The 27,011-nt window shown below is 41.6% G+C and overlaps 3 protein-coding genes across 5 annotated transcripts in view; 2 read left to right on the forward strand and 1 right to left on the reverse strand.

Annotated features, from left to right (window-relative positions):
• The first annotated feature begins 94 nt into the window (after positions 1-94).
• On the forward strand, positions 95-11,276 carry TTI2 (TELO2 interacting protein 2). The gene is made up of 7 exons (XM_044933955.2): positions 95-1,090; positions 2,209-2,395; positions 2,985-3,077; positions 7,595-7,782; positions 7,856-7,999; positions 10,051-10,213; positions 11,063-11,276. The coding sequence occupies exons 1-7, from the start codon at positions 444-446 to the stop codon at positions 11,165-11,167; spliced, it is 1,527 nt and encodes a 508-aa protein (XP_044789890.2). The 5' UTR covers positions 95-443; the 3' UTR covers positions 11,168-11,276.
• MAK16 (MAK16 homolog) lies at positions 10,615-20,683 on the reverse strand. The gene is made up of 10 exons (XM_006078994.4): positions 20,592-20,683; positions 18,288-18,337; positions 18,086-18,195; positions 17,916-17,980; positions 17,569-17,720; positions 16,792-16,846; positions 13,969-14,043; positions 13,130-13,243; positions 12,067-12,132; positions 10,615-11,896 (listed from the first exon to the last, which is right to left on the reverse strand). Exons 1-10 carry the CDS (start codon positions 20,604-20,606, stop codon positions 11,705-11,707), a joined length of 894 nt encoding a protein of 297 aa, XP_006079056.3. The 5' UTR covers positions 20,607-20,683; the 3' UTR covers positions 10,615-11,704.
• A 313-nt stretch (positions 20,684-20,996) lies between these two features.
• Positions 20,997-27,011, forward strand: part of FUT10 (fucosyltransferase 10) — a 140,882-nt gene continuing 134,867 nt past the window's right edge. For all 3 annotated transcript variants that reach the window (XM_025278826.3, XM_045163897.1, XM_044934118.2), the window contains exon 1: positions 20,997-21,244. The gene's annotated coding sequence lies outside the window, so the exon portion shown is untranslated. The remainder of the gene's footprint in view (positions 21,245-27,011) is intronic.

A 27,011-nucleotide genomic window follows, 5' to 3' on the forward strand; every position in this document is an offset into this window, starting at 1 on the left:
GGAGCGTTGCTGCGGTAATGGCGGAAGCTAGCCTGCTTTGCGGCAACGACGTTGGCTGAGTCGGATCCTGACACGCCCAGGCGCGTCGCAAGGGCTTCAGGTAACAGTGGCCTTGCGAATGTCGTGCGTATAGAGTTTATTTCTTAAAACTCTTTTTTTTTTTTTAAGTCTTCAGAAAGGCAAGAGTAACTTACCCCTCCATTTTGGGAATCAGACTCTGTTACTTCCAGAGAGACCTCTTCCCCGCATCTTTTCCTTTATATCTTTACTCTTCTGCCGGTTAGACCGTCTCTCCCCGCGGTCCTCCTAGACGTCTCACCGTTTTATTTGAAAAAAAAAATTTTTTTTCTGTGCTTTTCGAGAATCCCAGGCCCCGAAGTGATCTTTCCTCCCGCTCTGTAGCGGATCCCCGGCCACTTCCGTCCGCGTTCTCGGTCTGAGGGATGGAGCCTCACGGCCCTCGGGAATCCCCACCTTGGGAGGGTTCTTCCTTGCCCGGAGCATGGTCTTCCTCCGCCCTCGGGCAGGCCTTCTCCCAGATCTTGCACCAGTTTGCCGGCCAGGAATCCCGACGGGGCAAGGCCAGAAGTGCAGCTCTTGAGGACCTCGCTGCTCTGCTCGAAGCTAAAGAATGTGATCGGTTATTTGAAGGGAGTGACGCCTCGCTCCGTGGAATGCCTGAGATGCTGGGGCAGGTGGCAAAAGCCCTAGGGAAGTATGCAGCCCCTGCCGAGGAGCCGGAAGGGAGAGGTGACCGCCACCCCGACGTGGCGGAGAAAGCGGCGGCAGTTGCGTTACTGTTTCTTAAGCTCTTGAGGAAGGTCGAGGCCGCCAAGAATTCCTTGGTTTGCCCTGCATGGAAGACAAGCCTCCGTCCCTTGGCAGGACCCATCTATATTTTTGCAGTCACACACAGCTTGGAGCAACCGTGGACCAGCCCAAGATCTCAAGAGGTCGCTGGACAGGTGCTCGCCTTATTGCTTCAGGTCACTGAGTGTGGTTCTGTGGCTGGATTCCTCCACGGAGAAAATGAAGACGAGAAAGGGAGATTTACTGCGATCATGGGGCTTCTCAAACCCGATTTGAATAAGTGAGTACTCTTGCCAATAAAGGCCATCAACTTGAGCATCAGCCTAATATTTTAGAAGGCTAGAGCTCAAAGGAGTCTTGTTTTTTCATCACTAAGATGAGGGCGTTTAATAGCAGGTCTCTTAAGGCCCAGAAAGATTGTGATTTGCTATAAATGACATTAAGTAGGTAGTGGCAAATTCGACATTAGAACCCAGGTCTTCGGACTCGATTTTCCAGTCCTCCTGACGACTGCCCTGCAATTGGAAGTTCTGTCCCATTTATTTAGACTTAACTTTGTTTAGTTAGGTGGGGTTAGGGAGTTGGAGATTTAAAGGTAAGGTTTAAATTTAAACTATTGAAACTCATCGCTGTTTATTAGATGTGGTAGTGATGTTTGGTGGCTCAGTGGTAAAGAATCCGCCTGCCAGTGCAGGAGACGCAGAAGACACAGGTTCGATCCCTGGGTGGAAAAGATCTGGAGAAGGAAATGTCAGCCAACTCCAGTTTTCTTGCCTAGGAAGTCCCATGGACAGAGGAACCTGGCGGGCTACAGTCCATGGGGTTGCAGAGTCGGACACAACAACTAAACAACAACAACAACAACAACAATGGAGTTAAAAGACAGTTTTGAGGCAGTCTAGTGCTGGTTTTCATTGCTTTGGAATAGGACCAGTTTCATTGTTTGTAATATAAAGATAACATTACCTGTTAGACTGTATTTGAAGATTGGTTGAGTAATGTATATAAACTCACTTTATAAGTTATAAATTGCTGTTTGAATGTTGAATCATTTGCTCCCTTATAGTAATAATAATAATGTTACTGAAGGCACTTCCTTTCCACCTCTCTCCCTTCTCAAGACTTTCTCACTGTAACCACCACCACCACCACCACAGATTCTTTACATAGCTGTGGCTGTAACTGCCTACTTCTCCTTGGATATGCTTTAGGCCCAGAGCCCTGGGTAATAAATGTATTTAGTGTAAATTCTGTAAGTTACTTTGATCCAAATCTTAAAAATGTATGTTATAACATCGAGTTATCTTATGTAGGACTTTTTTTTTCAAGTCCAAGAAAATACATTTGCGCTTCACCAGGACACCATGTCACTTAATGTGGTTTCACATTTCCATTTAGGGACTCCTGGAAGAATAACCCAGCCACCAAATATGTTTTCTCATGGACTCTGCAAAAGGTCCCTCGACCCTGGCTGAGCCAACATCTGGAAAGAATACTTCCTCCATCATTGCTCATCTCAGATGACTATCAGACTGAAAACAAAATCCTGGGTGTCCACTGCCTCCATCACATTGTGCTTAATGTGGTGAGTGACCTCTGCTCCCTGGCATGTGTATTGATGGCACAGACTGAGTCTTGGCCATTCCTCATTCACGATATCACCAATTTATTGTTGCTTGTATTTATATCTTTTATTAACTATTAATGCTGTTATGTGACTCAATTCAGTAATTTATATTTTTGCCTATATTTTCCTCTACCAACCTAGAAGCTTGTGAGGTGAAGTGAAAGTCTCTCAGTTGTGTCCAACTCTTTGTGATCCCGTACACCATAGCCTGCCAGGCTCCTCTGTCCACGGGATCTCCCAGGCAAGAATACAAGTAGCTTGTATCTCAGAGGTGATATATATAAGAAACACAGACCATTGTCAGACTGAAGAACCAGACTTTGACTAATCAACAACTGACTTTCAAGGAACAAAAAATTCAGAAGCTGAAAGGGATTATACCCAAATGTGTAAGCTATTACTCAAGGAAACTTTTTTGCTTCTGTGTATTATGAGCTTTTGAAATATACACAGAGTAGTGTAACCCACATACCATGTTCAGTCTCAAAATTTATCAACATTGTGCCAACCTTGGGAAGCTTTAATTGGGTAATTTGTCTGATTGCAGCCAGCTGCTGATTTGCTGCAGTACAACAGGGCTCAGGTCCTCTACCACGCCCTTTTCAACCACCTGTACGCACGGGAACACCACCTCATTCAGGTAATTGTAAGATTTGCTCATAACGGTAAGTCTACGCTTTCAAATTTGAGTAGAAGGTGGCATTATGTGAATAATAGTTGGTAGCATTTTTCTCTTCTTGGAAGGTGGGGATGATAACTGAGAGCCACTAACAAGTTGAAAATACAGGGATAGCTGGACTTCCCTGGTGGTACAGTGGTCAGGAGTCTGCCTGCCAATGCAGGGGACACAGGTTCGATCCCTCGCCCAGGAAGATCCCACATGCTGCAGAGCACCTAAGCCCCTGTGCCACAGTCCCTGAGCCTGCGCTCTAGAGCCTGTGGGCTGGAGCTACTGAAGCCAATGCACCTAGAGCCCGTGCTCTGCAACAAGAAAGCTCAGCCTCATTGAAAAGTGAGTTTGCTGCAACAAAGAGCAGTCTTGCAGTCTGCAACTAGAGAAAGCCCTTGAGCAGCAGCAAAGGTCCAGCACAGTCAAAAATAAATACATTTAAAAAAAGAAAATGGGGATAGCAAATGGCGAGTGAAAATGGCTTCATCTGGGTCAATTATATATCACTTGGGGGCAGTTTTATGTCTGAAAAAGTTCTAGTTTCAAAAAATTATTTTTTGTAGTCTCTCACCTATTTATGAACAAGAGAGAAAGATGGGATCTTTCTTCCCTCTGCCTCCATTTTTTTTCTTTTTAGCCACATGGTTTTTAGGATCTTTGTTCCCCCTACCAGGGCTTAAACCCTGGCCCCAGCAGTGGAAGTGCAGAATCCTAACCACTGGACCACCAGGGAACTCCCGAGTAAGTTCTGTTTTTATTAAGTGTCCTTCCTTCTGGGCTGCTTTTATATCAGTACAGACACGGGGAACTCTTTGTATGTTGGGTAACTGTCACTTGCTGTTTCATCCAGTACACTGAGTACCTATTGTGTGTAACCTATTATGTGTAACCACTGAGTTACCATTGTAGGTTCCAAGATTGAATGAGTCAGGCATTCTGGCTTTAAGAAATCCTTTGCAGACACATTTATGTAAATATATATACTGTAAATATAAATACAGTACAGAGTAATCTATTAAAAGAGGTTTGTATAGAATGCGGTAGGTGTTTAGCAATAGGCAGCTAACGAGGTTTGGTGGTATTGGGGTGTTTTTGAATGCAAAAGTAGGAAGTCAAGAAACACCTGGAGTAACAGGCAAATTTGGTCTTGGAATATGGAATGAAGCAGGGCAAAGACTAATAGAGTTTTGCCAAGAAAATGCACTGGTCATAACAAACATCCTTTTCCAACAATACAAGAGAAGACTCTATACATGGACATCACCAGATGGTCAACACTGAAATCAGATTGATTATATTCTTTGCAGCCAAAGATGGAGAAGCTCTATACAGTCAGCAAAAACAAGACCAGGAGCTGACTGTGGCTCAGACCATGAACTCCTTATTGCCAAATTCAGACTTAAATTGAAGAAAATAGGGAAAACCACTAGACCATTCAGGTATGACCTAAATCAAATCCCTTATGATTATACAGTGGAAGTAAGAAATAGATTTAAGGGACTAGATCTGATAGAGAGTGCCTGATGAACTATGGACGGAGGTTCGTGACATTGTAGAGGAGACAGGGATCAAGACCATCCCCATGGAAAAGAAATGCAAAAAAGCAAAATGGCTGTCTGGGGAGGCCTTACAAATAGTTGTGAAAAGAAGAGAAGTGAAAAGCAAAGGAGAAAAGGAAAGATATAAACATCTGAATGCAGAGTTCCAAAGAATAGCAAGAAGAGAGAAGAAAGCCTTCTTCAGTGATCAATGCAAAGAAATAGAGGAAAACAACAGAATGGGAAAGACTAGGGATCTCTTCAAGAAAAGCAGAGATACCAAAGGAACATTTCATGCAAAGATGAGCTCGATAAAGGACAGAAATGGTATGGACCTAACAGAAACAGAAGATATTAAGAAGAGATGGCAAGAATACACAGAAGAACTGTACAAAAAAGATCTTCACGACCCAGATAATCACGATGGTGTGATCACTGATCTAGAGCCAGACATCCTGGAATGTGAAGTCAAGTGGGCCTTAGAAAGCATCACTACGAACAAAGCTAGTGGAGGTGATGGAATTCCAGTTGAGCTATTCCAAATCCTGAAAGATGATGCTGTGAAAGTGCTGCACTCAATATGCCAGCAAATTTGGAAAACTCAGCAGTGGCCACAGGACTGGAAAAGGTCAGTTTTCATTCCAATCCCAAAGAAAGGCAATGCCAAAGAATGCTCAACTACTGCACAATTGCACTCATTTCACACGCTAGTAAAGTAATGCTCAAAATTCTCCAAGCCAGGCTTCAGCAATATGTGAACTGTGAACTTCCTGATGTTCAAGCTGGTTTTAGAAAAGGCAGAGGAACCAGAGATCAAATTGCCAACATCCGCTGGATCATGGAAAAAGCAAGAGTTCCAGAAAAACATCTATTTCTGCTATATTGACTATGCCAAAGCCTTTGACTGTGTGGATCACAATAAACTGTGGAAAATTCTGAAAGAGATGGGAATGCAGGTCAGGAAGCAACAGTTAGAACTGGACATGGAACAACAGACTGGTTCCAAATAGGAAAAGGAGTTCGTCAAGCCTGTATATTGTCATCCTGTTTATTTAACTTATATGCAGAGTGCATCATGAGAAATGCTGGACTGGAAGAAAGACAAGCTGGAATCAAGATTGCCGGGAGAAATATCAATAACCTCAGATATGCAGATGACACCACCCTTATGGCAGAAAGTGAAGAGGAACTCAAAAGCCTCTTGATGAAAGTGAGAGAGGAGAGTGAAAAAGTTGGCTTAAAGCTCAACATTCAGAAAACGAAGATCATGGCATCCGGTCCCACCACTTCATGGGAAATAGATGGGGAAACAGTAGAAACAGTGTCAGACTTTATTTTTCTGGGCTCCAAAATCACTACAGATGGTGACTGCAGCCATGAAATTAAAAGACGTTTACTCCTTGGAAGGAAAGTTATGACCAACCTAGATAGCATATTGAAAAGCAGAGACATTACTTTGCCAACAAAGGTTCGTCTAGTCAAGGCTATGGTTCTTCCGGTGGTCATGTATGGATGTGAGAGTTGGACTGAGAAGAAGGCTGAGCACCGAAGAATTGATGCTGAGCACCGAAGACTCTTGAGAGTCCCTTGGACTGCAAGGAGATCCAACCAGTCCATTCTGAAGCAGATCAGCCCTGGGATTTCTTTGGAAGGAATGATGCTAAAGCTGAAACTCCAGTCCTTTGGCCACTTCATGTGAAGAGTTGACTCACTGGAAAAGACTGTGATGCTGGGAGGGATTGGGGGCAAGAAGAGAAGGGGACGACAGAGGACGAGATGGCTGGATGGCATCACTGTCGATGGACGTGCTTCTCAGTGAACTCCGGGAGTTGGTGATGGACAGGGAGGCCTGGCGTGCTGCGATTCATGGGGTCGCAAAGAGTCGGACATGACTGAGCGACTGATCTGATCTGATCTGATCTGAAGAGGATCTGGTAAGGTGATATTTGCTTATAAAGAATGAATTAGAATTTCTGGGGGATATTGTGTGGGGAAGGGTGCCAAGACCATTCTGAAGTCAAGAAGTTACATAAAATTAGAGTTAGAAATAACCTTGTTTCTTATTTTAGGCCAGATATTCTCCCTCCTCCTACCTCAGCCTGCCCCTTTCTTTTTAAAATATTATTTTAGATTTTGAGAATCTAGGCTATCCTAAAAGACAGGAAGGTTAGGGCTCTTGGAATGGTGGTTAGAAAGTAAGAGAAACAAAGATCCCGGGAGAGCTAAAAGGGATTGCATGGACACTGAAACTTCAGAGAGGGAGGTCAAAAGTGGATACAAATAGAGTCATCTTAGATTCTGTTTGGGAGAGGTCTTATAGTAGATATTATACTTGTAACTATCAACTTAGGTATTTAGTGACAATAGACTGAGACTCCTAAATTCTGGATTAAAGTCTTGGCCCTGCTCCATTCTATAGATTAGCAAAGAACAGTCCTGCTGCTGCTGCTGCTAAGTCGCTTCAGTCGTGTCGAACTCAGTGCGACCCCACAGACAGCAGCCCACCAGGCTCCCCCGTCCCTGGGATTCTCCAGGCAAGAACACTGGAGTGGGTTGCCATTTCCTTCTCCAATGCATGAAAGTGAAAAGTGAAAGTCAAGTCGCTCAGTTGTGTCAGACTCTGCAACCCCATGGACTGCAGCCCACCAGGCTCCTCCGCCTATGGGATTCTCCAGGCAAGAGTACTGGAGTGGGGTGCCATTGCCTTCTCCGAAGAACAGTCCTAGGAGATTTTAACTTGAGACTGTCTGATGGAAATAAAGAATGTTTAAAAAGTTTGAAAATATAAAGTAATACATAACACGTAATGTATTATTATTACTAGCATCTTTTAGGATTCTATGACATGGACACTGAGGATGGTAGATGAGTGGAAGTTGCAAGAGAAATCATTGAGTGTTATGACTACCGACTGGTGAACTACAGCTCCTTTCTCTTACTTCCTCCTAGGCTGTGCTCCTGTGTCTGCTGGATTTATTCCCCATCCTGGAGAAAGCCCAGCACTGGAAGGGAGATGGGGCCCGACCCACCACTCACTGTGACGAGGTCCTGCAGTTGATCCTGACGCACATGGAGCCCGAGCACCGCCTTCTCTTACGCAGGACTTACGCGAGAAACCTACCAGCTTTTGTGAAAAGGTGAGTCTGAGCAGCTGGGTCTGGCCATACTCCTCAACTTCACTCTTCATCGCATCTTCTCTGTTGTCATTAGGTTGGGGATCTTAACTGTCCGGCACTTGAAAAGGCTGGAGCGAGTCATCATTGGTTACTTGGAGGTATATGATGGACCCGAGGAGGAGGCCAGATTGAAGACACTGGAAACCCTAAAACTTCTCCTGCAGTATACTTGGCCCAGGTATGACAGCCAGCAGTCAGGTGTGCTCAGGGGCAAAACTCCACCCATACTCCCCAGTACAAAGTATTAAGGACATGTTGTACAGATGGAATACCTTCCATTTTCCCGTACCAGTTGGACTTTAAACTGTGGAAGTGGCATTGACAAGAGATACACTCAGTTCCTTCAGGTGGACATCCTATAAGGCCTGTTAGAATCTTAAGGCTGTTGAGCAGTGCTACAGTAGACATACTTGACTTGGTTCACCCTTAGGTTTCTTAGGTCTCATTGAGAACAGAGCACTTCCAGCACATCATTGAACATGTGTGATCAGGAGAATGCTGATTTGGGATACCTTTGCTTAGCATTCCAGCTCTGGCTCAAGGGAGGTGTCTTGAACAGCAAGCTGGAACCCAAACACATTGAGTCTGCAAAAGGCTGTCTTGAAGGAAACGTTCAGTTCCTTAGTTGTGTCCGACTCTTTACAACCCCATGGACTGAAGCATCCCAGGCTTCCCTGTCATTTACTGTCTCCCATAGTTTGTTCAAACTCTTGTCTGTTGAATCAGTGATGCTATCTAACCATTTCATTCTCTGCCACCCCATGCTCCTTTTGCCTTCGGTCTTTCCCAGTATCAGGGCTTTTTCTAGTGAGTCTGAATGAAATAACAAGACTTAATTGGGCACGAGTCCCAGTATCTTAGCAACACCTATGTGTCTGTTCTGAACTGTATTCTCTCATCTCCTTATAATGTACTCCAGAATCACATTTGTACCCAGGTTGCATTTATTTACTTACTCTCTCCTCTGCTGAATTCTAAGCTCCAGGAAGATGGAAGATCACTTTAGGATACCGAGAACTCCAAAATTTACTCAGAACCTGTTTAGTCACTAAGTCGTGTCTGACTCTTTTGCAACCCCATGGACTGTAGCCTGCCAGGCTCCTCTGTCCATGGGATTTTCCAGGCAGGAATACTGGAGTGGGTTGCCATTTCCTTCTCCAGAGGATCTTCCCAACCCAGGGAATCCTCCTGAGCCAGGGACTGAACCCAAGGCTCCTGCATTGACAGGCGGATTCTCTACTACTGAGCCACCAGGGAAAGCCCAGTACCAAGTACATAGATATTTCAGAAGTGACTGGAATAGATGGATGAATGAAATTGAATCAATACTGATACTAAGCAGAAGTCAAGAAAATGTGGAGAGGTCAGAAAACAAATGTGAATATGGAGGGGGAGAGGTCTGGGGACTGACTGTGTTGAAAGAAGACAGGTGAAGTGCTGAATAGCACCCACGTTATTGGAAACCACTTAATGGTTTTCAGATCACGATGAAAGATGTAAACTTTTCTTCTCCCAGTCACATTTCTGCCCAGAAATGTGGTTTATTTTTATTTTCACACTACAGGTTAAAATTTTCAGCTTCCTTAGGGCTTTTTAGTTTATTGTGGTTAAAAAATACATAAAATTTACCATTTTCAAGTGTATGATTCAGTGGCATTAAGCGCATTTACGATTTTATGTAATCATCATCATAAAAATGTTTAGAAAGGCAAAGCAGAAGTAAATAGAGACAGGGCCTAACTGGTGGTAATCTAGGATCTAGCATTAAAGTGACAGAAAAGTTAAATCAACACTGAATTCTCAGAAGCCAAGCTTATTTCCCTCACTGTATCTTTAACCTTCAGGCCTAAGACCACATCCAAGCTAAAGAACTGTGTGCCGTTTCCTGTTCTCTGGCCAAAAGTATAGGCCCCTGGTAGGGAGGGCCCAGTTCTCCCTTTTCAGGAGGGCTGTTTCCTAACAGTAAAACCACGAACTTCTGGAGGGCAACCAGGTGTTCTTGGGCAGGACAGCGTGTCAGGGTGTGTGGGCAGTGTGCTGTAGAGAAAATCAACAGGCTTGGAGTTCAGAAATCTGGAGTCTGGTCTCATTCTGCTTCCAGCTCTATGGTCTTAAACTTGGACTTCAGTTCCTTCCTTTATGAAATGAGGGCTTTCATATCCCAGGTGCCTTTTTCGGTTTTAATATCCTGATTCAGAGTATGAATACCATGTTTCTTCTTGATTCCAGAGTCTCCTGTAGACTTGTGGTCTTACTGAAGGCTCTGTTGAAACTGATATGTGATGTAGCAAGGGATTCAAGCCTCACACCTGAGTGTGTTAAGAGCGCCTTGTTAGAAGAGGCCACCGACTGCCTGATTCTCCTGGACCGCTGTGCTTCGGGACGGGTGAAGGTAAGGGACAGTCCACCGCTCGGTTTCGGTTAGGCCTCGACATCCTCAGGCCATTTCTGTGATAGTTTTGTGCCTGACCAAGTCTGTAATTGGACATGGAAGGTTCAAGTCTCTACCTCTGAGTCTTTTAGCCTTCAGCAGAGTTTGATCAATACCTTATTCTCCCTTTAAAGCTATTCAGAACTTTTTAGATGAAAAGGGAAGAGGATCAGTGGATGCTTCTGGAGCTAGGACAGAGAATGGGCAAAAAGATCATGATCAAGACTGCAAAATGGAAATTCTCTTCTAGTGGTCTGAATGAAGAGAGAAAGTTAAAATAATGGTCTGTCATCCACCAAGGAATAATTTAGGTAGAGTAAGTAATTCAGGTAACAGAGATGTTTCCAGTTTTTCAGAAGCAATGATGTTTTCCACATACTTTATTTATCCATTTGGGAATTCTTCCTTTGGTCTCATATTCCACAGAAGTTTACTTTTCCAAGCCATCGCATATAACAGCTGTGTGTCCACATATACATAATTTATAAATCATTGTCTCAAAATCTTCAATTTACAGTTACAGGCAGCACAAAAAGAAATTAACATCCTAAAAATATTGAGGGATACTATATTCATCTTGGCTTTTTAACCTCAAGCAGTTTTCAAGCCCTAGATCTAATCTGCTTCATCCTGGCTGGTAGAAGGCTGCTGCTTCGTGAGCCAGGAGGACATTTCCAGTTCCCAGCGTTAACACCAGTTCGTGAACTGCCCTAGTGTCATCAGTCCTTTCCTTCTTTGAGTCTGATACCAAGGAAGAACCACCAAGGTGAAGTAACAATCAAAACAAGCCTGTTTGGTTTCACGTTTCAGGGTCTCCTGGCTAAAATCCCCCGCAGCTGTGAAGACAGTCAGGTGGGGAACTGCATCCGAAGAGTGCAGCAGCTTTCTGAAGGAGCTCCCTGCAATGCAACTTAAGACTTGTATTACTTTCCTGAAGAGGAAAGGATTTTCTTTCTCTTCCAGTTGTTTTAAATGGAATTATTTCAGGCAAAAGGTATATTTATACTAAACATTATAACTTAGACCTTCTCTTGCCTTCTTTCTTTTTAACTCCCACAGAAGTAGGGAAAGGAGAATATGAACAAATGGAATCTGGACATTTCTAAATAAAGGGGTGGGGGAGGCCTGCAAGGGGGAGGATGCCAAGGAAACAGGGGTGAGTGGGTAACATTTAAATTTAGAAATATTTATACCCACAGACTCATCCCTTATGCTTCTTGGGCTCAAGCTGTTACTTCAGCACATGTCATGTAACAATGCTATAAAAATATTCACAATTTAGGCCTTTGTCCATTCCCTCCCAGATTTTTTGCCACACAAAACTAGCATAAATATTAAAAACACAAATATTGTGTTAAAAAATAAGATGAAGAGCAAAACCCAGAAGTGTTATGTGTTTAAGATGTAAAAAAGGAAAGTGTTCAGTCCTATTTACAAATGTCTGAAGGGAAATCACGTGGTTTTGGCCTTGGCCATGGGCTCTGTCTCATGCTCATACTCTATCTCTACGTAGGCTCTTTTCCTCCTCAAAGGCCCTTTCAGAGGTGTTTTGCCTTTGTGTTTGGCATCAAGGGTTTTTTCTTCTTCTTCACTGGAGGATTTATCATCCTGATCATCACTGCTGGCATCCAGTTTATCCATATCCTAACACGTGAAGGGGGAAAAAAAAGAAGACACTAGATTTATTCCCCAAACTCCTGTCTCTGTTCTATTTAGAACTACAATTAGATAATTTACCTATTCTGTGTGATCTGAACCTCCACCCCCCATTTTTGGTTGAAGCCAAAGGACAGTTTTTTACCCATGAACCTCACCTCAAAATCACTTATGTCACTCTCATCCACTTCATCATCTTCCACAAACTCTCTTTTTCCCACATCCTAAAATAAAACTAACCATTAGGTTCAAGATACATAATGAGAATTCAGCTTAGACATCTAGTTGTATTCTTTGGTAAGTATATCAGTAACAAAAACACAATGAGAGAATGGTTACTAGGCAACCAAATCAACTTTTTTCTTTAGGGATATCAATTCTCATGCCTGATTTAAATCATCAGAGATAAAACAGCCTCATTTTAACCAGTTAAAATCAGTATATAGGAACAAACAATTCTTTATACATTCAACTAAAACTATTCATTTCAAATATTAAAAACTAGATTACTAATAGGAAAAGTATACCTGTGTCCCTATGTGAGTCTCCTGCAAATCAATTTGTTAAATCTGCCCTTTCCCAAAAATACTATCACTTAAGTACTTCCTGTATAGTAACAGTAAGATTAAACCCTTGGTAAATTTCAGTAGGTTCCTTAATGTTATGTTCCCTAAGGCAATAAGGACTCTTTGTCACCTTGCAGGAAAAATTTTAGAAGGCTACTAAGTAAGATTACGGAGAAGGCAATGGCACCCCACTCCAGTACTCTTTCCTGGAAAATCCCATGGACGGAGGAGCCTGTTAGGCTGCCATCCATGGGGTCGCTAAGAGTCGGACACGACTGAGCGACTTCCCTTTCACTTTTCACTTTCATGCATTGGAGAAGGAAATGGCAACCCACTCCAGTGTTCTTGCCTGGAGAATCCCAGGGACAGGGGAGCCTGGTGGGCTTCCATCTATGAGGTTGCACAGAGTCGGACATGACTGAAGCGACTTAGCAGCAGCAGCAGCAAGTAAGATTAAATTGTCAACATGTGGTTTATTGGCTGAACCTGGAGAACAAAGAAGCCACTACTGAAACAAATTAATAAAAAATGATAGGAAATGAGTGGCCAGCTAACTATTTTTTGGTTAGGGAACTGAAAATGATATTCTCTATTACATAAAAATAGACCTAATCCTACAGATTACTGCTTGACAGAGCAAAAACACAAAGCTTACTTCTTCATCTTCTTCATCATCTTTTTCCTCAGCATCCGAAGAGTCACTCTCTGCCTCCTGCTGTTCCAGGGCCTTGTCGAAGGCGTGGATGGGGAAGTTGTAGATGTCACCGTACTGAAGAAAAGAAACACGGGTCAGCTTTCGCCACGTTTGACCGTGTGCTTCAAGACCACTGTCCAACCAGCATATTATTTTTCTCAGTGATTAAGAACATTTAGTTTGATAAGTAATAGTACTATATTATATTCAAGCCTAGAGCCAGTGGTGTCTTTAAAAAACCCATATATGACATTTAAATAATCAGCAGTTAATACCAAACTGGTAACTTCTATCAAGGACGGACGCCAGATCAGTTAAAATTTAGTAGTATATAAAACTCATGGATTGAAACAAATGTAGTTTTACCAACAAAGGGGAAATAAGGTTTAAAAAGCATATTGTATTCATGTTGTATCTTTAAGTGACATTCATTTTTCAAAAGAGAATAAAAATTCATTTTAAAGAACCTTAAAAGACTAGGATGAATAAGCAGGAGGATCAAAGCTGTGTGGCTTTTTAGAGACCTGGAATTGCTGTGTTTGGAGGAGGAGTTGGGAATAATGGCAAAAAAGGAAAGGCCTCCAAACGGGTTAACTGCAGTGGTTTACATGCTTGCATTACAAGCCAGAGCTTGTACTTATTTTATAAAATGATACTTACTTTATTCCAGGAATAAAATCGAGGTAAGGCTCTTTCTAACATCTTTAAAAATAAATCCCATTTCCAACTAGTTCCATATCTCCTAGCATATTACCACCTAAAAAATAAAATCGGTACCCCAAAGTTTCTAGCTTTCTCACCGTATCCTGTTTCAGTCTCTCCAGCAACTCTTTTTCGATGGCATTGTCCAGCTGAGCAGCTATTAATGCCTTTTCCTATAAGAGAAAAAGAACAAACCCATTTACTTTATTAGTACTCATTGTTCAGCCTGTAGAAGGGAAGAAACCAAGTTTTTATGTGAAAGATGTAATCGCCTTTTCCCTCTTCCTGTAACAGGAACTTCTGCCTGTCTAACCAGATAGATATTTTTTTTCCTTTTCAAACCTTGGAAATCTTTCGACTTAAAAAATTCCTACGGTTTTATGAATAGATTTCTAAATTAAATTCTAAGAGTCTGATAAAGCAAACTGGTATATGAACACTTAAATATTTCAGAAAATTAGCAATCCTGAAGCAAGGCTATAAAAGCTGCAAAAAAGGAACAGCGACCGTCACTCATTTACATTTTCTAAAGCCATAGACACAACATGTTAGAAAAGAAGATAAAAAAATCTCTTCCTTCTCCTACTGTATAAATCAGGGAACTATATTAAACATCCTGTGATAAACCATAAAGAAAAAGAATATATGTGTAACTGAAGCACTGCTGTACAGCAGAAATTAACACAATACTGTAAATCAAATGTACTTGAACAAAATCTCTTCCTTTAGTGATTTCTTACAGGTGATGATACATGGTATCTCTGCCTTTACAAAACTGAAACATAAAAACCAAAATGTAGCCTCAATCTACCTTTTTCCCCAAAGACTGCATTAAGATGATAGTAGAAATCTCAGAGGATGTTAGCCTTACACTCTGAAGCTGTGTTAGAATGAATAGTGCATAGGATCAGTTACAGAGGGGATGGGGGCTCACAGAGCAGTGAAGAGGTTATTGTGATGTTCTACATTTTTCTCTAAAGTGGGTGCTTACACCTCAAAGGTGATCTACTGAGATGTAGGAAAGAAATGCTCAAAACTTCTGTAAATATTTTTTCTTTAAAATGCTACACAAAGAGTATGAAAGTGGTGATCTCATTCAGATTCTTGTAGCATACAGCTATTTGGTTAAGTTTGCTTGGTTACGTGGCTCTATAGATGATAGTGAATAGTTTGCAATAAGATAGGCAGTAGTTATATATGCTGGTTATTTAATGGTTTAGCACTTGAGTCTCAGAACTTAAAGAACCATGCATTTTTCTCACACACACACACACACACACACATATCGTTCAGATTTGTCAACATTTTCTAAGATAACAAATGGCTGTCAGTGGTATGTAATATAAAGAAGTTTTTAAAGTTTTGACAAGGAAGATGAAAACTCGCTAGCCACATTTAAACAAAGGTGTCTGCATAACTGGTGGTGGAGAATGAAAAGTGAACAGCAAGTACGAAATGCAGGCACTCAACAATACCCTCCTTTCGGTCTTTGAGCTCTATCACCTAATGACAGCCCTTAGAGGCAAATTTTACTTTGCTGAGAACCAGATCTTCACTACATCACAAACTATTATTTAAATATATCTACAGCACAAGTGTACATGTATAATAACATTTGCAAATAATATATTGGGGAGCAAATGTTCAAAAATTTTATTGATGGAGTGATCAAAAAAGTTTGGAGACCAATGACTCAGGCTTGAAATGCAGAACTCTATGTGATTAATGGAAGCAAAAGCATCAAGATTACTAAAGCTGTTTCTTGATAGGATATGACAAATGATGAGGTACGTGTTTGTGGATGTGGGGTAAGCAAAGCAAATACTTAAACTGACTGAAAATGTGAACTTGTCAGGAAGACCTAATTCCGGGTCTTAAAAGCCTAAGAATGTTCAGCCTGAGTGAGGTCCCATGAGGTTGACAGGGAGACTGCTCTTTTCCACAAAGGCTGGAATTTCCTGACTAGATCTTCCAGGGTTGGCATGATATTACCATCACTGTTGACTACTTCAGGAACAAAACTGACTAGTTCAGAGAAACAAATAATCTCAATCCCTTACCAGCAATTTCAGAACCCCCAAAGCTCAATTTGGGCTTCTCTGATAGCTCAGGTGGTAAAGAATCTGCCGACAATGCGGGAGACCCTGGTTCGATTCCTGGATTGGGAAGTCCTCCTGGAGAAGGGATAGGCTACCCACTCCAGTATTCTTGGGCTTCCCAGGTGGCTCAGACGGTAAAGAATATGCCTGCAATGCAGGAGACCTAGGTTCGATCCATGGGTTGGGAAGATCCCCTGGAGGAGGAGACAGCAACCCACTCTAGTATTCTTGCCTAGAGAATCTCTATGGACAGGAGCCTGGCGGGCTACAGTCCACGGGGCCACAAAGAGTCGGACACGACTGAGTGACTAAGCACAGCACAGTGCTCAATTTAGAGGCCTAATACTACCTGGACTGGCGTGAGGCTACTTAAAAAAGTTTTTTTCAAAAAATTCTACCTACTATAAATTCATCTAGTGAAACACTGTTATATATCACTGTACAACTGCTAGTGTGTGTGACTAGAATACTCAAAATTAGCTGAGAGTAAAATGTAAAATATAAGATGGGCAAAACAGGATTCTAAATCTGAAATCCCTGACTCAAAAATTTCAGACAAGGAGCTATGGATCTCTGTTGAAGGTATTCTTCCTGTTTTGTATTACAAATGTCCCTGAAGCACCCACATTTTATGCAGCTCTGAGAGTCATAATCTTCAGATACAGAATACCAGATACCGTATGCAGCTAACACTGTTGTCTGTTACCAGGGCGTGAACAGTTCACAGACAGTGGTGACTCAATGGTTCTCATGAGCCCTGCTTACACATCCCTACTCTTCAGTGAACGTGTAGACGTTGTGACTATCAGAACACTAAGTTACCTCTCTTCGTTTTTCCCTCCGCTCCACCTTCTTACTCAATGGAACAAGTTTCCTCCTATGGGAAATAAAACACATGATCAGAAAACACGTTCCTTTATTTAAAAAATGAGAAGAAAAAAGGACTGGAATTGATTTTGTAGGGCTCACCTCAATATAGCAAGATTATATACTAAAATATCCTCGATAATGCTATAAAGTCAAGCAATTTTACATATATTTGACAGACATGTTTCACATACATGGCTGTTTTTGTTTCTTTAGGCATTCTGAGATCTCTAAGGGCATTCACAATGCTGAAGATTAACGCTTCTGTGAACTACAAGAAAAGAACTTTCTAGAGAAGTGACATCTCTAGCTTTCTCTGCAGGTCACAATGAGAAAGCATTAGGGCTGTCACTCCTTAAAGAAGGCATGCAATTAACTGTGTGGACTTCATACCACTTTTCAAAATTAGTTTTCAGTGAACCCAGAGTGAAGTTCTTAACATTCACTTTAAATTCTCTAGTTTTAGGATTCCCTCAGGGTTATAAAGACAATTTTCTGAAGCTGATTTTCAGACAGGAAGGGGATAATCAAATTGTACTATACGCTTTTAAAATCCTGCAAAAATCAAAGAGCACAATTTTAATTTGTGGTAAAACTGCTGCTGCTTAGCATGTTATTAAAAATTACCCAAAGCTGAACTTAAGAGAAAGCATTTCTAGAGGTTTCACCATCTCTCAGCTTTCATAATATGATGCATGCAAAGACACTTAAAAATGAATGATCAATACTTACTGTCGCTTAAGTGTAAGTTTTCGAATTCGAATTAGGTACTGGGTGATCTTGGTGAATCTCTGCTTACATTTGTGTCGAATGAAACGGGGCCAGTAAATTAGGTTTTCATCTATTTGCTCCAGTGCTTTCTCATAGTTTTTATGAAGCCGGACCTGTCGAACAGATTAATGGAAGCATGATGAACAAGGATAAATGATCAGGTCTTCACTGTTACTGACACCCATGTGGCCTCTTAGAGGCCTTAAACTCCAGGAGTTTAAGATAAATGTGGTCAAGGAAGGGAGAAAAACATGTGGCCTTTTTGCTGTTGATCAACGGTCATGGTAAAATAATACCCCAAGTCTTACCCGTTCCCAGAGACGCCTGGGGAAAGCTGCTCGTTCTATAACCTTCATATACAAGTAGCATTGTCCTGCAGGATACAGTAAATACTTCTATTATTATTTGCAGAGACACTAAAGAACATCCTTTTAAAAGCTGCTGAGTACTTCCCATGAAGTTAAACCTGAGGAGTTACCTTTCTCCTCTTTGATAGTGGCATACTGACTGTTTGCCAGGGGGCAGGATGACCGATTACACAGTCCAGTCAGGCTGTATTCATTTCTGCAGAAACTCTGAGTCTTGGTTCTAGAATAAGAGGGAACGAACCAAAATTATAAGATGGGTTACCAAGAGGGCAACTGAAAGAATCTCTGTTCAAGCTGAAAATCTAGACTCACCTTATTTTGAAGGAACAAAATTGCTTGTTTCCTAGTGTATCCCAGATAACCTGTAAGACAAAAGTAAAATCCATTGCAATTGCTCTCACCTAACAGACGCCACATTAATCCAAGAAAACAATGCCCTAGGGCAGCACCCTGCTTTACTGAGAAAGTCTCTGAGGAATGAGGACAAAGTGCTTTGTAAAATAGTCTGATTTATTTGTTATTTTACACAAATAACAGATTCTTACAGGAAAAGTAAATACAAATTTAACAATAACCATAACCTTACTGCCCAGAGATACAATTTCATTAGTATTTTATAAATAGTTGTATGTTATACCAACTAATATGCCTACATGGATATTTTGAACAATATGAGTTTGTAGTATGTATATATAAACTATATTATATATATATATAATAGTAACTTTCCTTTTTTACTTAATATGTTCATTATCTATTGTGAAAGGCTGCACAGTACTAGGTTTTTAGATATACATTCCATGATTTTATCTCATTGAGGACAAGGAAAATCATCTACTATCTTCCACTAACTCTTGTGCTCTATATTCATTCGGCATTTAATGTACACTTAGTAGTTACGTAAGACACTAACACTTCAAAGTCCTGACACACAGGAGGTACTCAAGCACATGCTGAATGAAGGAAGGTACAGTCCTTAAAGAGTGTTCTCTATCTAGTTAGAAAGATACAAAACATCGGGAAGCAGTAGTTGCTAAATACCACAACAGAGGTGTATAAGCGCCTGAGAACCTTTGAGTGAGCCACCTTCAGGAGTTGCGAAAGGGCTCTAGAGAAGTTAAAGGGAAAAACACAAAGAACTGTTAAAGAACGAAACATTTTTGGAACCTTATGGGACCTGTTTGGTGAGGGACGGTAGGAAACAGGTACGAGGAAATGAAATTGGAAAAGCAGGAGCTAATTCTGGCTTGTGGTTTTAAATATCATCTCAAAGCTGATGACTCCCAAACTGTCATCTCCTAGTCAGACTTCTAAGCACCAGATTCGTATATACATCCAGCTGCTTACTTGACATTTCTGCCTGAAAGGCCTCGAACACATTAGCAGGTCCAAATGGAGGTTCCAATTCCACGCCTCTCAAAAGAATACCTTCCCTAGTCTTCCCCACATCCATAAACAGAATCACCACTGAACAGCCTGTTCAAATCCAAAAGCCCCTTGATTTCTTCCCTCTCCTCATCACACCATAACCAAGTCTTGCCAGTTACACTGATACAACAGATCTCAAATCCATCCACTTCTTTTCATGACCAGTACTACCTTAGTGGAACCTACTTTCATCACGCTGTAGTCTCCTTGCTTTCATTCTTTCTCTCCTTTCATAGGACAGAAATGTTCACAAATGCAAGTCAGATGTCATGTCACTTTAAAACCTTTAAAACACCTCCTTCAAGACCTCTACATGATCTTGTCCCTCAAAGACACCCAGCTTCACTACCTTTCTTCCCTTGACTCCTGTAACACAGTCACACGAATGTCCCTTCCCACATTCCTTTCTTACCTCCAGATCTTTGTACTATATTGTTCTATGGCCTGGATTGATTACTTTTCTTCTCATCTTTCAGATCTCGGCTTAGATATCTTCTATTCAGAGAAATCTCTGATCCGAAGTGGTCTCTCATCACTCTATCACCCCGGTGTTTCTTTCACAGCAGTACTACACATTTCAATTGTATTTAATTCGTTCACGTGTTTACTGTCTCCCCTGCCAGAACTCCAGGAAAGCAGAGGTCTTTTGCATGGCTTAATAACAACCAAATTGCCAGTAATTACTACAACGCCTGGCACGCTGTAGGCGCTTGAGTATATTCCATACAAATAATGAATGAACCTAGGATGCTTCCAAAATTATGACGCGGGCAGAGAGTGGAGCAAAGGTAAAGGAAAAACCTAACACAGGGAAAGCAGGCTGAAGAGTAACGCGCACGTGGATGAAAAGCACGCTTAACTTGAGTGCCTAAAGCTCACCATACCGTCCCCCACGCCGGCACCCACCCCTCGCCCCGCCGCCTCCTAAATTCCGAGGGACCACATGCAAAAGCCTCCCTTGCGAGGCATCAAGGGCCGTTTACACCGAACCCGGGGACTGAGGTGGCGGTGAGCGGTCCCCTTAACCCCGAAGGACCCGGGTAGACACGTGAGAGCCATACGCTCGGAAATCAGGGCTCTGGAGGCCTCGCTTCCGGAGCCCCACGAGGCTGACGGGTGGCTCTTGAGTCTCCTAAAGCAGGTGAGACACCCTGTGCAAAACCTGGGTGGCAGAGCATCAGGACTCACATCGTCCGACTGCATCTCGTCAGCAGTTCACCAGGTAGAGCCGAATCAATTGAGGGGAGCCGCCATGCTGCTTCCGGAGAATCACTTCCGCGAAGCCCAGTCTCGCCTATCGCGAGAGTTCTGATTTCACGGCCTTGCAACAGCGGCTCCTGGTGGTCTGACGTTCACGCTCGCCGCCAGTCCCCGGACTGTGCCCACACGCTCGTTCCGCCGGGTTCTCGTCCCCGGCTGGCCTTGGGACTGTCAGCCCCGCTGAGGGTTCGTGCGAGGCCGCTCCTGAGCCGGCCGATTCCGATGCGAGAAGACCGTGGACGCCAGGAGCGCCCCCTGTCGAACCCGCGGTTTGTCGGTTCTCTGGAGAGTCGGCCGCCGGGACTTGGACGCGGGCTCGGGCTACGTGCGGGGCGGTAAGCTAGGCTGCCGCTTCCTCGCCCCGTCTGTGGACCTCAGACGCGTTCTTTTAAGACCTAAGACCCTCTCTTCCGCACTTACCACGCATTTGCTTGGTGTGGAATTGGGTCCTGACTTGAAATTCATGCATCAGAGGATAGTTCAAGAGCAACAGGTTTTTTTCCACGCTTTTTCTTTTGACAAGGAAAGAAGAAAATCTTCACTAGTTCATACCGTTTTCCAAAAGAAAGGCCACGAGAAGAGTAAGAAAGACATACTCTCAGAATAAAGATGGTCCTTGATTTGCATACCACGTTATAAAATAATTCAGTGTGTCATAGATAGTATAACTTCGTTGCATGCAGATGAAAACCAGGAATTGGAACCACCCTGTTAGAACGCATTGATATAGCACTGGGTTTTGAAGCCAAACTTAAAAGAGTATAAAAACCGACTTCAGTTTACTAGATATTTGGGTGAGAGTCACTTAACCTTTAGCAAACTTAGGTGTATGCAAGGTCTAGAGATATTACAATAGGGAAGAACAAATGACTTCATATTGGATTCCCGTCCCCCCCGCCCCCCCCACCCCGGTCTGTATTCCATTGCTCTTTTTACTCCTTAATAACTAAAAGGATGTTGCCTATAGCCTGAAATATATAGGGTGGCCCATTCTCAAGGATCAGACCTTTAAAGGTGTAACACTTTCCCATTCATACAGAGAGAAAAAGTTGCAGAACAGAAAATAACACTTCTCTTGTTGGGCACTCATGGGAACATCATGACCTGACCCACCTTGACAGCTGTAAGAACAAAGAATTCTGGCACCAAGAAGTTTGCAACAATCAACCTAACCTTCCTTTTTTATAAAAAAGGCCTGAGTCCTCTATCTTCTCCATTGTCTGGCTTTCCAAATTGCTATTCCTTGCTTCAACAATTAATCTTTTTATTCATTGGCCTGTCTCGCAGCCAGCAGTAGGAGCTTGGACTCAGTATGTTAAAAGTATGGTTTACATTGCTTCCTAAAAAACAGTGATTTTTCTCACTAGCCTACTGCCTTATACAAGACTGGTTTAGCGACCATAGGAAAGTCATACTATAAATACACGTACCCTTTTAGCTTAGTAAAATCAAGTATAAAACAATGTGGAAGAACTGAAAAGCTGGGTATTACGTAGACTACACTTACCACCTGGGCTACAGCACCCTCTCTGAATTAAGTAGGGGAAATCGTGTGGGTTTTTTTTTTCAAACTTTTTATTTTGTATTGCAAGAGACCCCGTTTAATTCCTGGGTCGGGAAGATCCGCTGGAGAAGGGATAGGCTACCCGCTCCAGTATTCTGGCCTGGAGAATTCCATGGAGTGTTTAGTCCATGGGGTCGCAGAGAGTCGGACAGGACTGAGCGACTTTCACTTTCGCTTTAATTCTTCCCCAAACCCCCTACCCATCCAGGCTGGCACATAACATTGTGTAGAGTTCCATGTGCTGTATCATAGGTCTTTGGCTATCAGAAATGGTGTCTTTTTTTCAGTTTGGTTTCGTATAATACTCTGTCACTGCTCACCACCACCAGGTGAGTTCTGTGAATATATTTTTAGCTGAGGTATAATTAACATATATTGATTTCAGGACTATAACATAATGATTTGATGTTTATGTTGCAAAAGGATCACCACCTTAAGTCTAATTAACATTTATCACTATACATAGTTACGAATTTTCTTCTTGTGATGAAAACCTTTTACTCCTTTAGCAACTTTCAAATTTGCAACAGTGTGATAAATTATTAATACCATACTATTTATTATATATACATACCATGCTGAATATATATGTATGCTCCTAAGTCACTTCAGTCCTGTCCAACTCTGTGCGACCCCATAGATGGCAGCCCACCAGGCTGCCCCGTCCCTGGGATTCTCCAGGCAAGAACACTGGAGTGGGTTGCCATTTCCTTCTCCAATGCATGAAAGTGAAAAGTGAAAGTGAAGTCGCTCAGTCGTGTCCTACTCTTAGCGACCCCATGGACTGCAGCCTACCAGGCTCTTTCGTCCATGGGATTTTCCAGGAAAGAGTACTGGAGTGGGGTGCCATGTATATATACATATATATGTGTATATATATATATATCCCCTCCAAGCATTTTGTCCCCACCCCACCACCCCACCACCCCATCCCTCCCCTCCCCACCAATCTGTTCTCTGTAGCTCTGAGCTCTGTTGTTTTGTTTTTAGATTCCATATGTAAGTAAGATCATAGGGTATTTGCCTTTCTCGGGATTAATTCACTTAGCATTATGCTCTCAAGGTCTATCCATGTTCTTGCAAATGGCAAGGTTTCGTTTTTTTATGGCTGACTAATACTCCATTGTCGGAGAAGGCAATGGCACCTCACTCCAGTACTCTTGCCTGGAAAATCCCATGGATGGAGGAGCCTGGTGGGCTGCAGTCCATGGGGTCGCTAAGAGTCGGACACGAATGAGCGATTTCACTTTCACTTTCACTTTTCACTTTCACGCATTGGAGAAGGAAATGGCAACCCACTCCAGTGTTCTTGCCTGGAGAATCCCAGGGACGGGGGAGCCTGGTGGGCTGCTGTCTATGGGGTCACACAGAGTCAGACACGACTGAAGTGACTTAGCATAGCATAGCATAATACTCCATTGTACATATATATGTATGTACATATATGCTGCATTTTCTTTTTAAATTTATTCATCAGTAGACATGATTGTTTCCATATCTTGGCTTTTATAAATAATATTGCAATGAATGTGGGAGTGAATCTATCTTTTTGAGTTAATGTTTTCATTTTCTTTGGATAAATACCCAGAAGTGGAATTACTGGATCATATAAGTGGTTCTATTTTTAAATTTTGGAGAAATCTCCATACTATTCATGGTGGCTGCACCGGTTTACATTCCTATCAGCAGTGTTCAAGGGTTCTTGAACATTTCTCCACACTGAGCATTTCTCTACATTTTCACCAACACTTGTTATTTCTTGTCTTTTTGATAACAGCCATTCTAACAGGTGTGAAAAGATACCTCATTGTGGTTCTGATCTGCATTTCCCTAATGATTGGTGATATTGAGCATCTTTTCATGTATCTGTGGCCATCTTGTATGTCTTTGAAAAAAATTATCTGTTCAGATCTGTCCATTGTTTAATCAGATTGTTTGTGGGTTTTATTTGCTACTGAGTTGTATGAGGTTTTTAAAAATATATTTTGGATCTTAACCCCCTATCAGACATATGATCTGCAGATATGGTCTCCCCTTTAGTAACTTGCCCTTTTGCTTTGTTGATGGTTTCCTTTGCTATGCAGAAGCCTTTTTAGTTTAATGTGGACTCGTTTATTTTTGTTCCTGTTGCCTTGGCTTTTGGTGTCAGATCTGAAAAATCAGCACCAAGACTGATGACAAGGAGCTTACTACCTATGTTTTCTTCTAGGAATTTTATGATTTCACGTGTTACATTCAAGTCTGTAGTCTATCTGGGGTTGGTTTTTGTGCATGGTGTTAGACAGTGGTCCAGTTTTGTTCTTTTGAATGTGGCTGCCAGTTTTCCCAGCACTGTTTATTGAAGAGACAGTCCTTTATTCATTCAGTGTTCTTTGCTCTTTGTTGTAAATTAATTGACTGTATAAGCATGGGTTATTTCTGGGCTTTCTACTCTGTCCCATTGATCTGTGTGTTTGTTTTCAAGCCAATAACATACTATCTTTTATTACTATAACTTGGCCATATAGTTTGAAATTGGGAAGCATGATGCCTCAAGCTTTTTTCTTTCTTAAGATTGTTTTGGCTCTTCTGAGTCTTTGTGATTCCATACAAATTTTAGGATTGTCTCATTTCTGTGAAAAATCCATTTGGAATTTTGATAGGGATTGCATTGAATCTATGGATTTCTTTTGGTAGTATGGACATTTTACCAGTATTAATTCTCCCAAAACACAAGCACAGAATATCTTTCCATTTATTTGCATTTTCTTCAGTTTCTTTCATCAGTGTCTTACAGTTTCAGTGTACAAATCTTTCACTTTCTTGGTTAAATTTATTCCTGAGTATTTATTCCTTTTGGTATTTTATCCTATCATATTCCCTACCATAAATATTATTATGCATTTAAATAGTTTTATTTTTTAATGGCCTATAATCTTAAAGCTCTATGTGTAAAGAAAAAGTTATGGAATGAATTATCACTGCAATTAGTATTAATAGAAATTTGACTTAAGACACTGCTGTTAGAACTTTTCAACATGTCTCATCTGTCCCTTAAATCTTCTCATAGTCAGTTAAGAGATTGCCCTTCTTTTTAAAAATTCCTTATGTCTTTATTTTTGGCTGCTCTGGGTCTTTGTTGCTGGGCGAGGACTTTCTCTAGTTATGTCGAGCGGGGGCAACTCTCTAGTGACAGTGCGTGGGCCTCTCATTGCCGTGGCTTCTCTTGTTGCGGAGCACGAGGGGTCTAGAGCACACAGGCTTAGTAACTGCCGCTCGCGGGCTCAGGAGTTGCGGCTCGTGGGCTTCAGAGCTCCAGGTCAGCAGTTGTGGTGCATGGGCTTAGTTGTCCCTCAGCATGTGGAGTCTTCCCGGGCCATATTTTTTGAGCAGAATATGGGCCTGATCTGATTTGTGACTTGAAAAGATCACCCTGGCTTCATATGGAGGCAGATGTGGAAACAGGGAACGGTTGGGAAGGTATTACAGTAGTCACGATGACATGATGTCAAGCATCTTTTCATATACTGATCTGCCATCTCTATATCTTCCTTGATGTGTCCAGGTCTTTCACCCATTTTAAAAATTGGGTTGTTTGCTTCCTGATTGTTGAATTTTAAGAGTTCTTTGTATATTTTGGATAATCAGACTCTATCACATATAACTTTTGCAAATATTTTCTCCTAGTCTGGACTTGTCTCATTCTCTTGACCTTTATTATCTTTTAATGTTCATGGGGTTAGTAGGCATGACCCTTCTTTTACTTCTGATGTTAGTAATTTGTGTCTTCTCCCCTTTTTACTGGTTATGCTAGAAAAGCGTTTGTCAATTTTATTGATCTTTTCAAAGAACTAGCTTTTGATTTCCTGTTAATTCTCTGCTTTAAGTTTCATTGATTTCTGCTCTAATTATTATTATTGCTTCTCTTCTGCTTACTTTGAATTTAATTTGCTACTCTTTCTTTAGTTTCCTTCAGTGGAAGCTTAACATATTGATTTTAGATGTCTTCTTTTCTAACATTCAATGCTATATTTCAGTGTTACAATTTCCCTCTAAGCATTGCTTCTACTGTATCTCATAAATTTTGATAGGTTATATTTTCATTTTCATTTGATCCTAAATATTTTTATTTCTCTAGATAATTTTTCTTTGACCCATGTGTTATTTAGAAGTGTGTTCTTTAATTTTCAAATATTTGGAGATATTCCAAAATACTGCCAAATATTTTAGAATATTTCTGTTATTGATTTAATTGGTTTCTACTGTGATCAAAACCATATTTTGTATGTCTGTTCTTTTAAATATGTTATGGTGTGTTTCGTGTCTTTTGATATATATACCTATCTTTTGATGTCCATACATGTGCCTGTTTCCTAGACGTATACCTTCGAGTAAAATTGTGGATCACAAAATAAGTGCATATTTGGCTGTAGTGAATACTGATAGACAAGTTTTCCAAAGTGGCTGTAACAATTACACCCCCACCAAGCATGCACTAGAGTTCCATGTGTTCCACAGCTCTGCCTTTGCTCTGTGTTACATTTTAAATTCTGTAGCCATTGTGGTGGGTGTGTAGTAGTGTCTCATTAGAGTGTTAATTTGCATTTCCCTGATGACTAAAGCATTTAAGCATGTTTAACTGCGTGCTCAGATGCTCAGTTGTGTTTGACTCTTTTGTGACCCCATAGACTGTAACCCACTAGGCTCCTCTTGTCCATGGATTTTCCAGAGTGGGTTGCCATTTCCTTCTCCAGGGGATCTTTGCTGACTCAGGGATGGAACCAAGGTCTCCTGCACTGGCAGGA

Source organism: Bubalus bubalis, chromosome 1 (assembly GCF_019923935.1).
Source record: "Bubalus bubalis isolate 160015118507 breed Murrah chromosome 1, NDDB_SH_1, whole genome shotgun sequence".
NCBI lineage: Eukaryota > Metazoa > Chordata > Mammalia > Artiodactyla > Bovidae > Bubalus > Bubalus bubalis.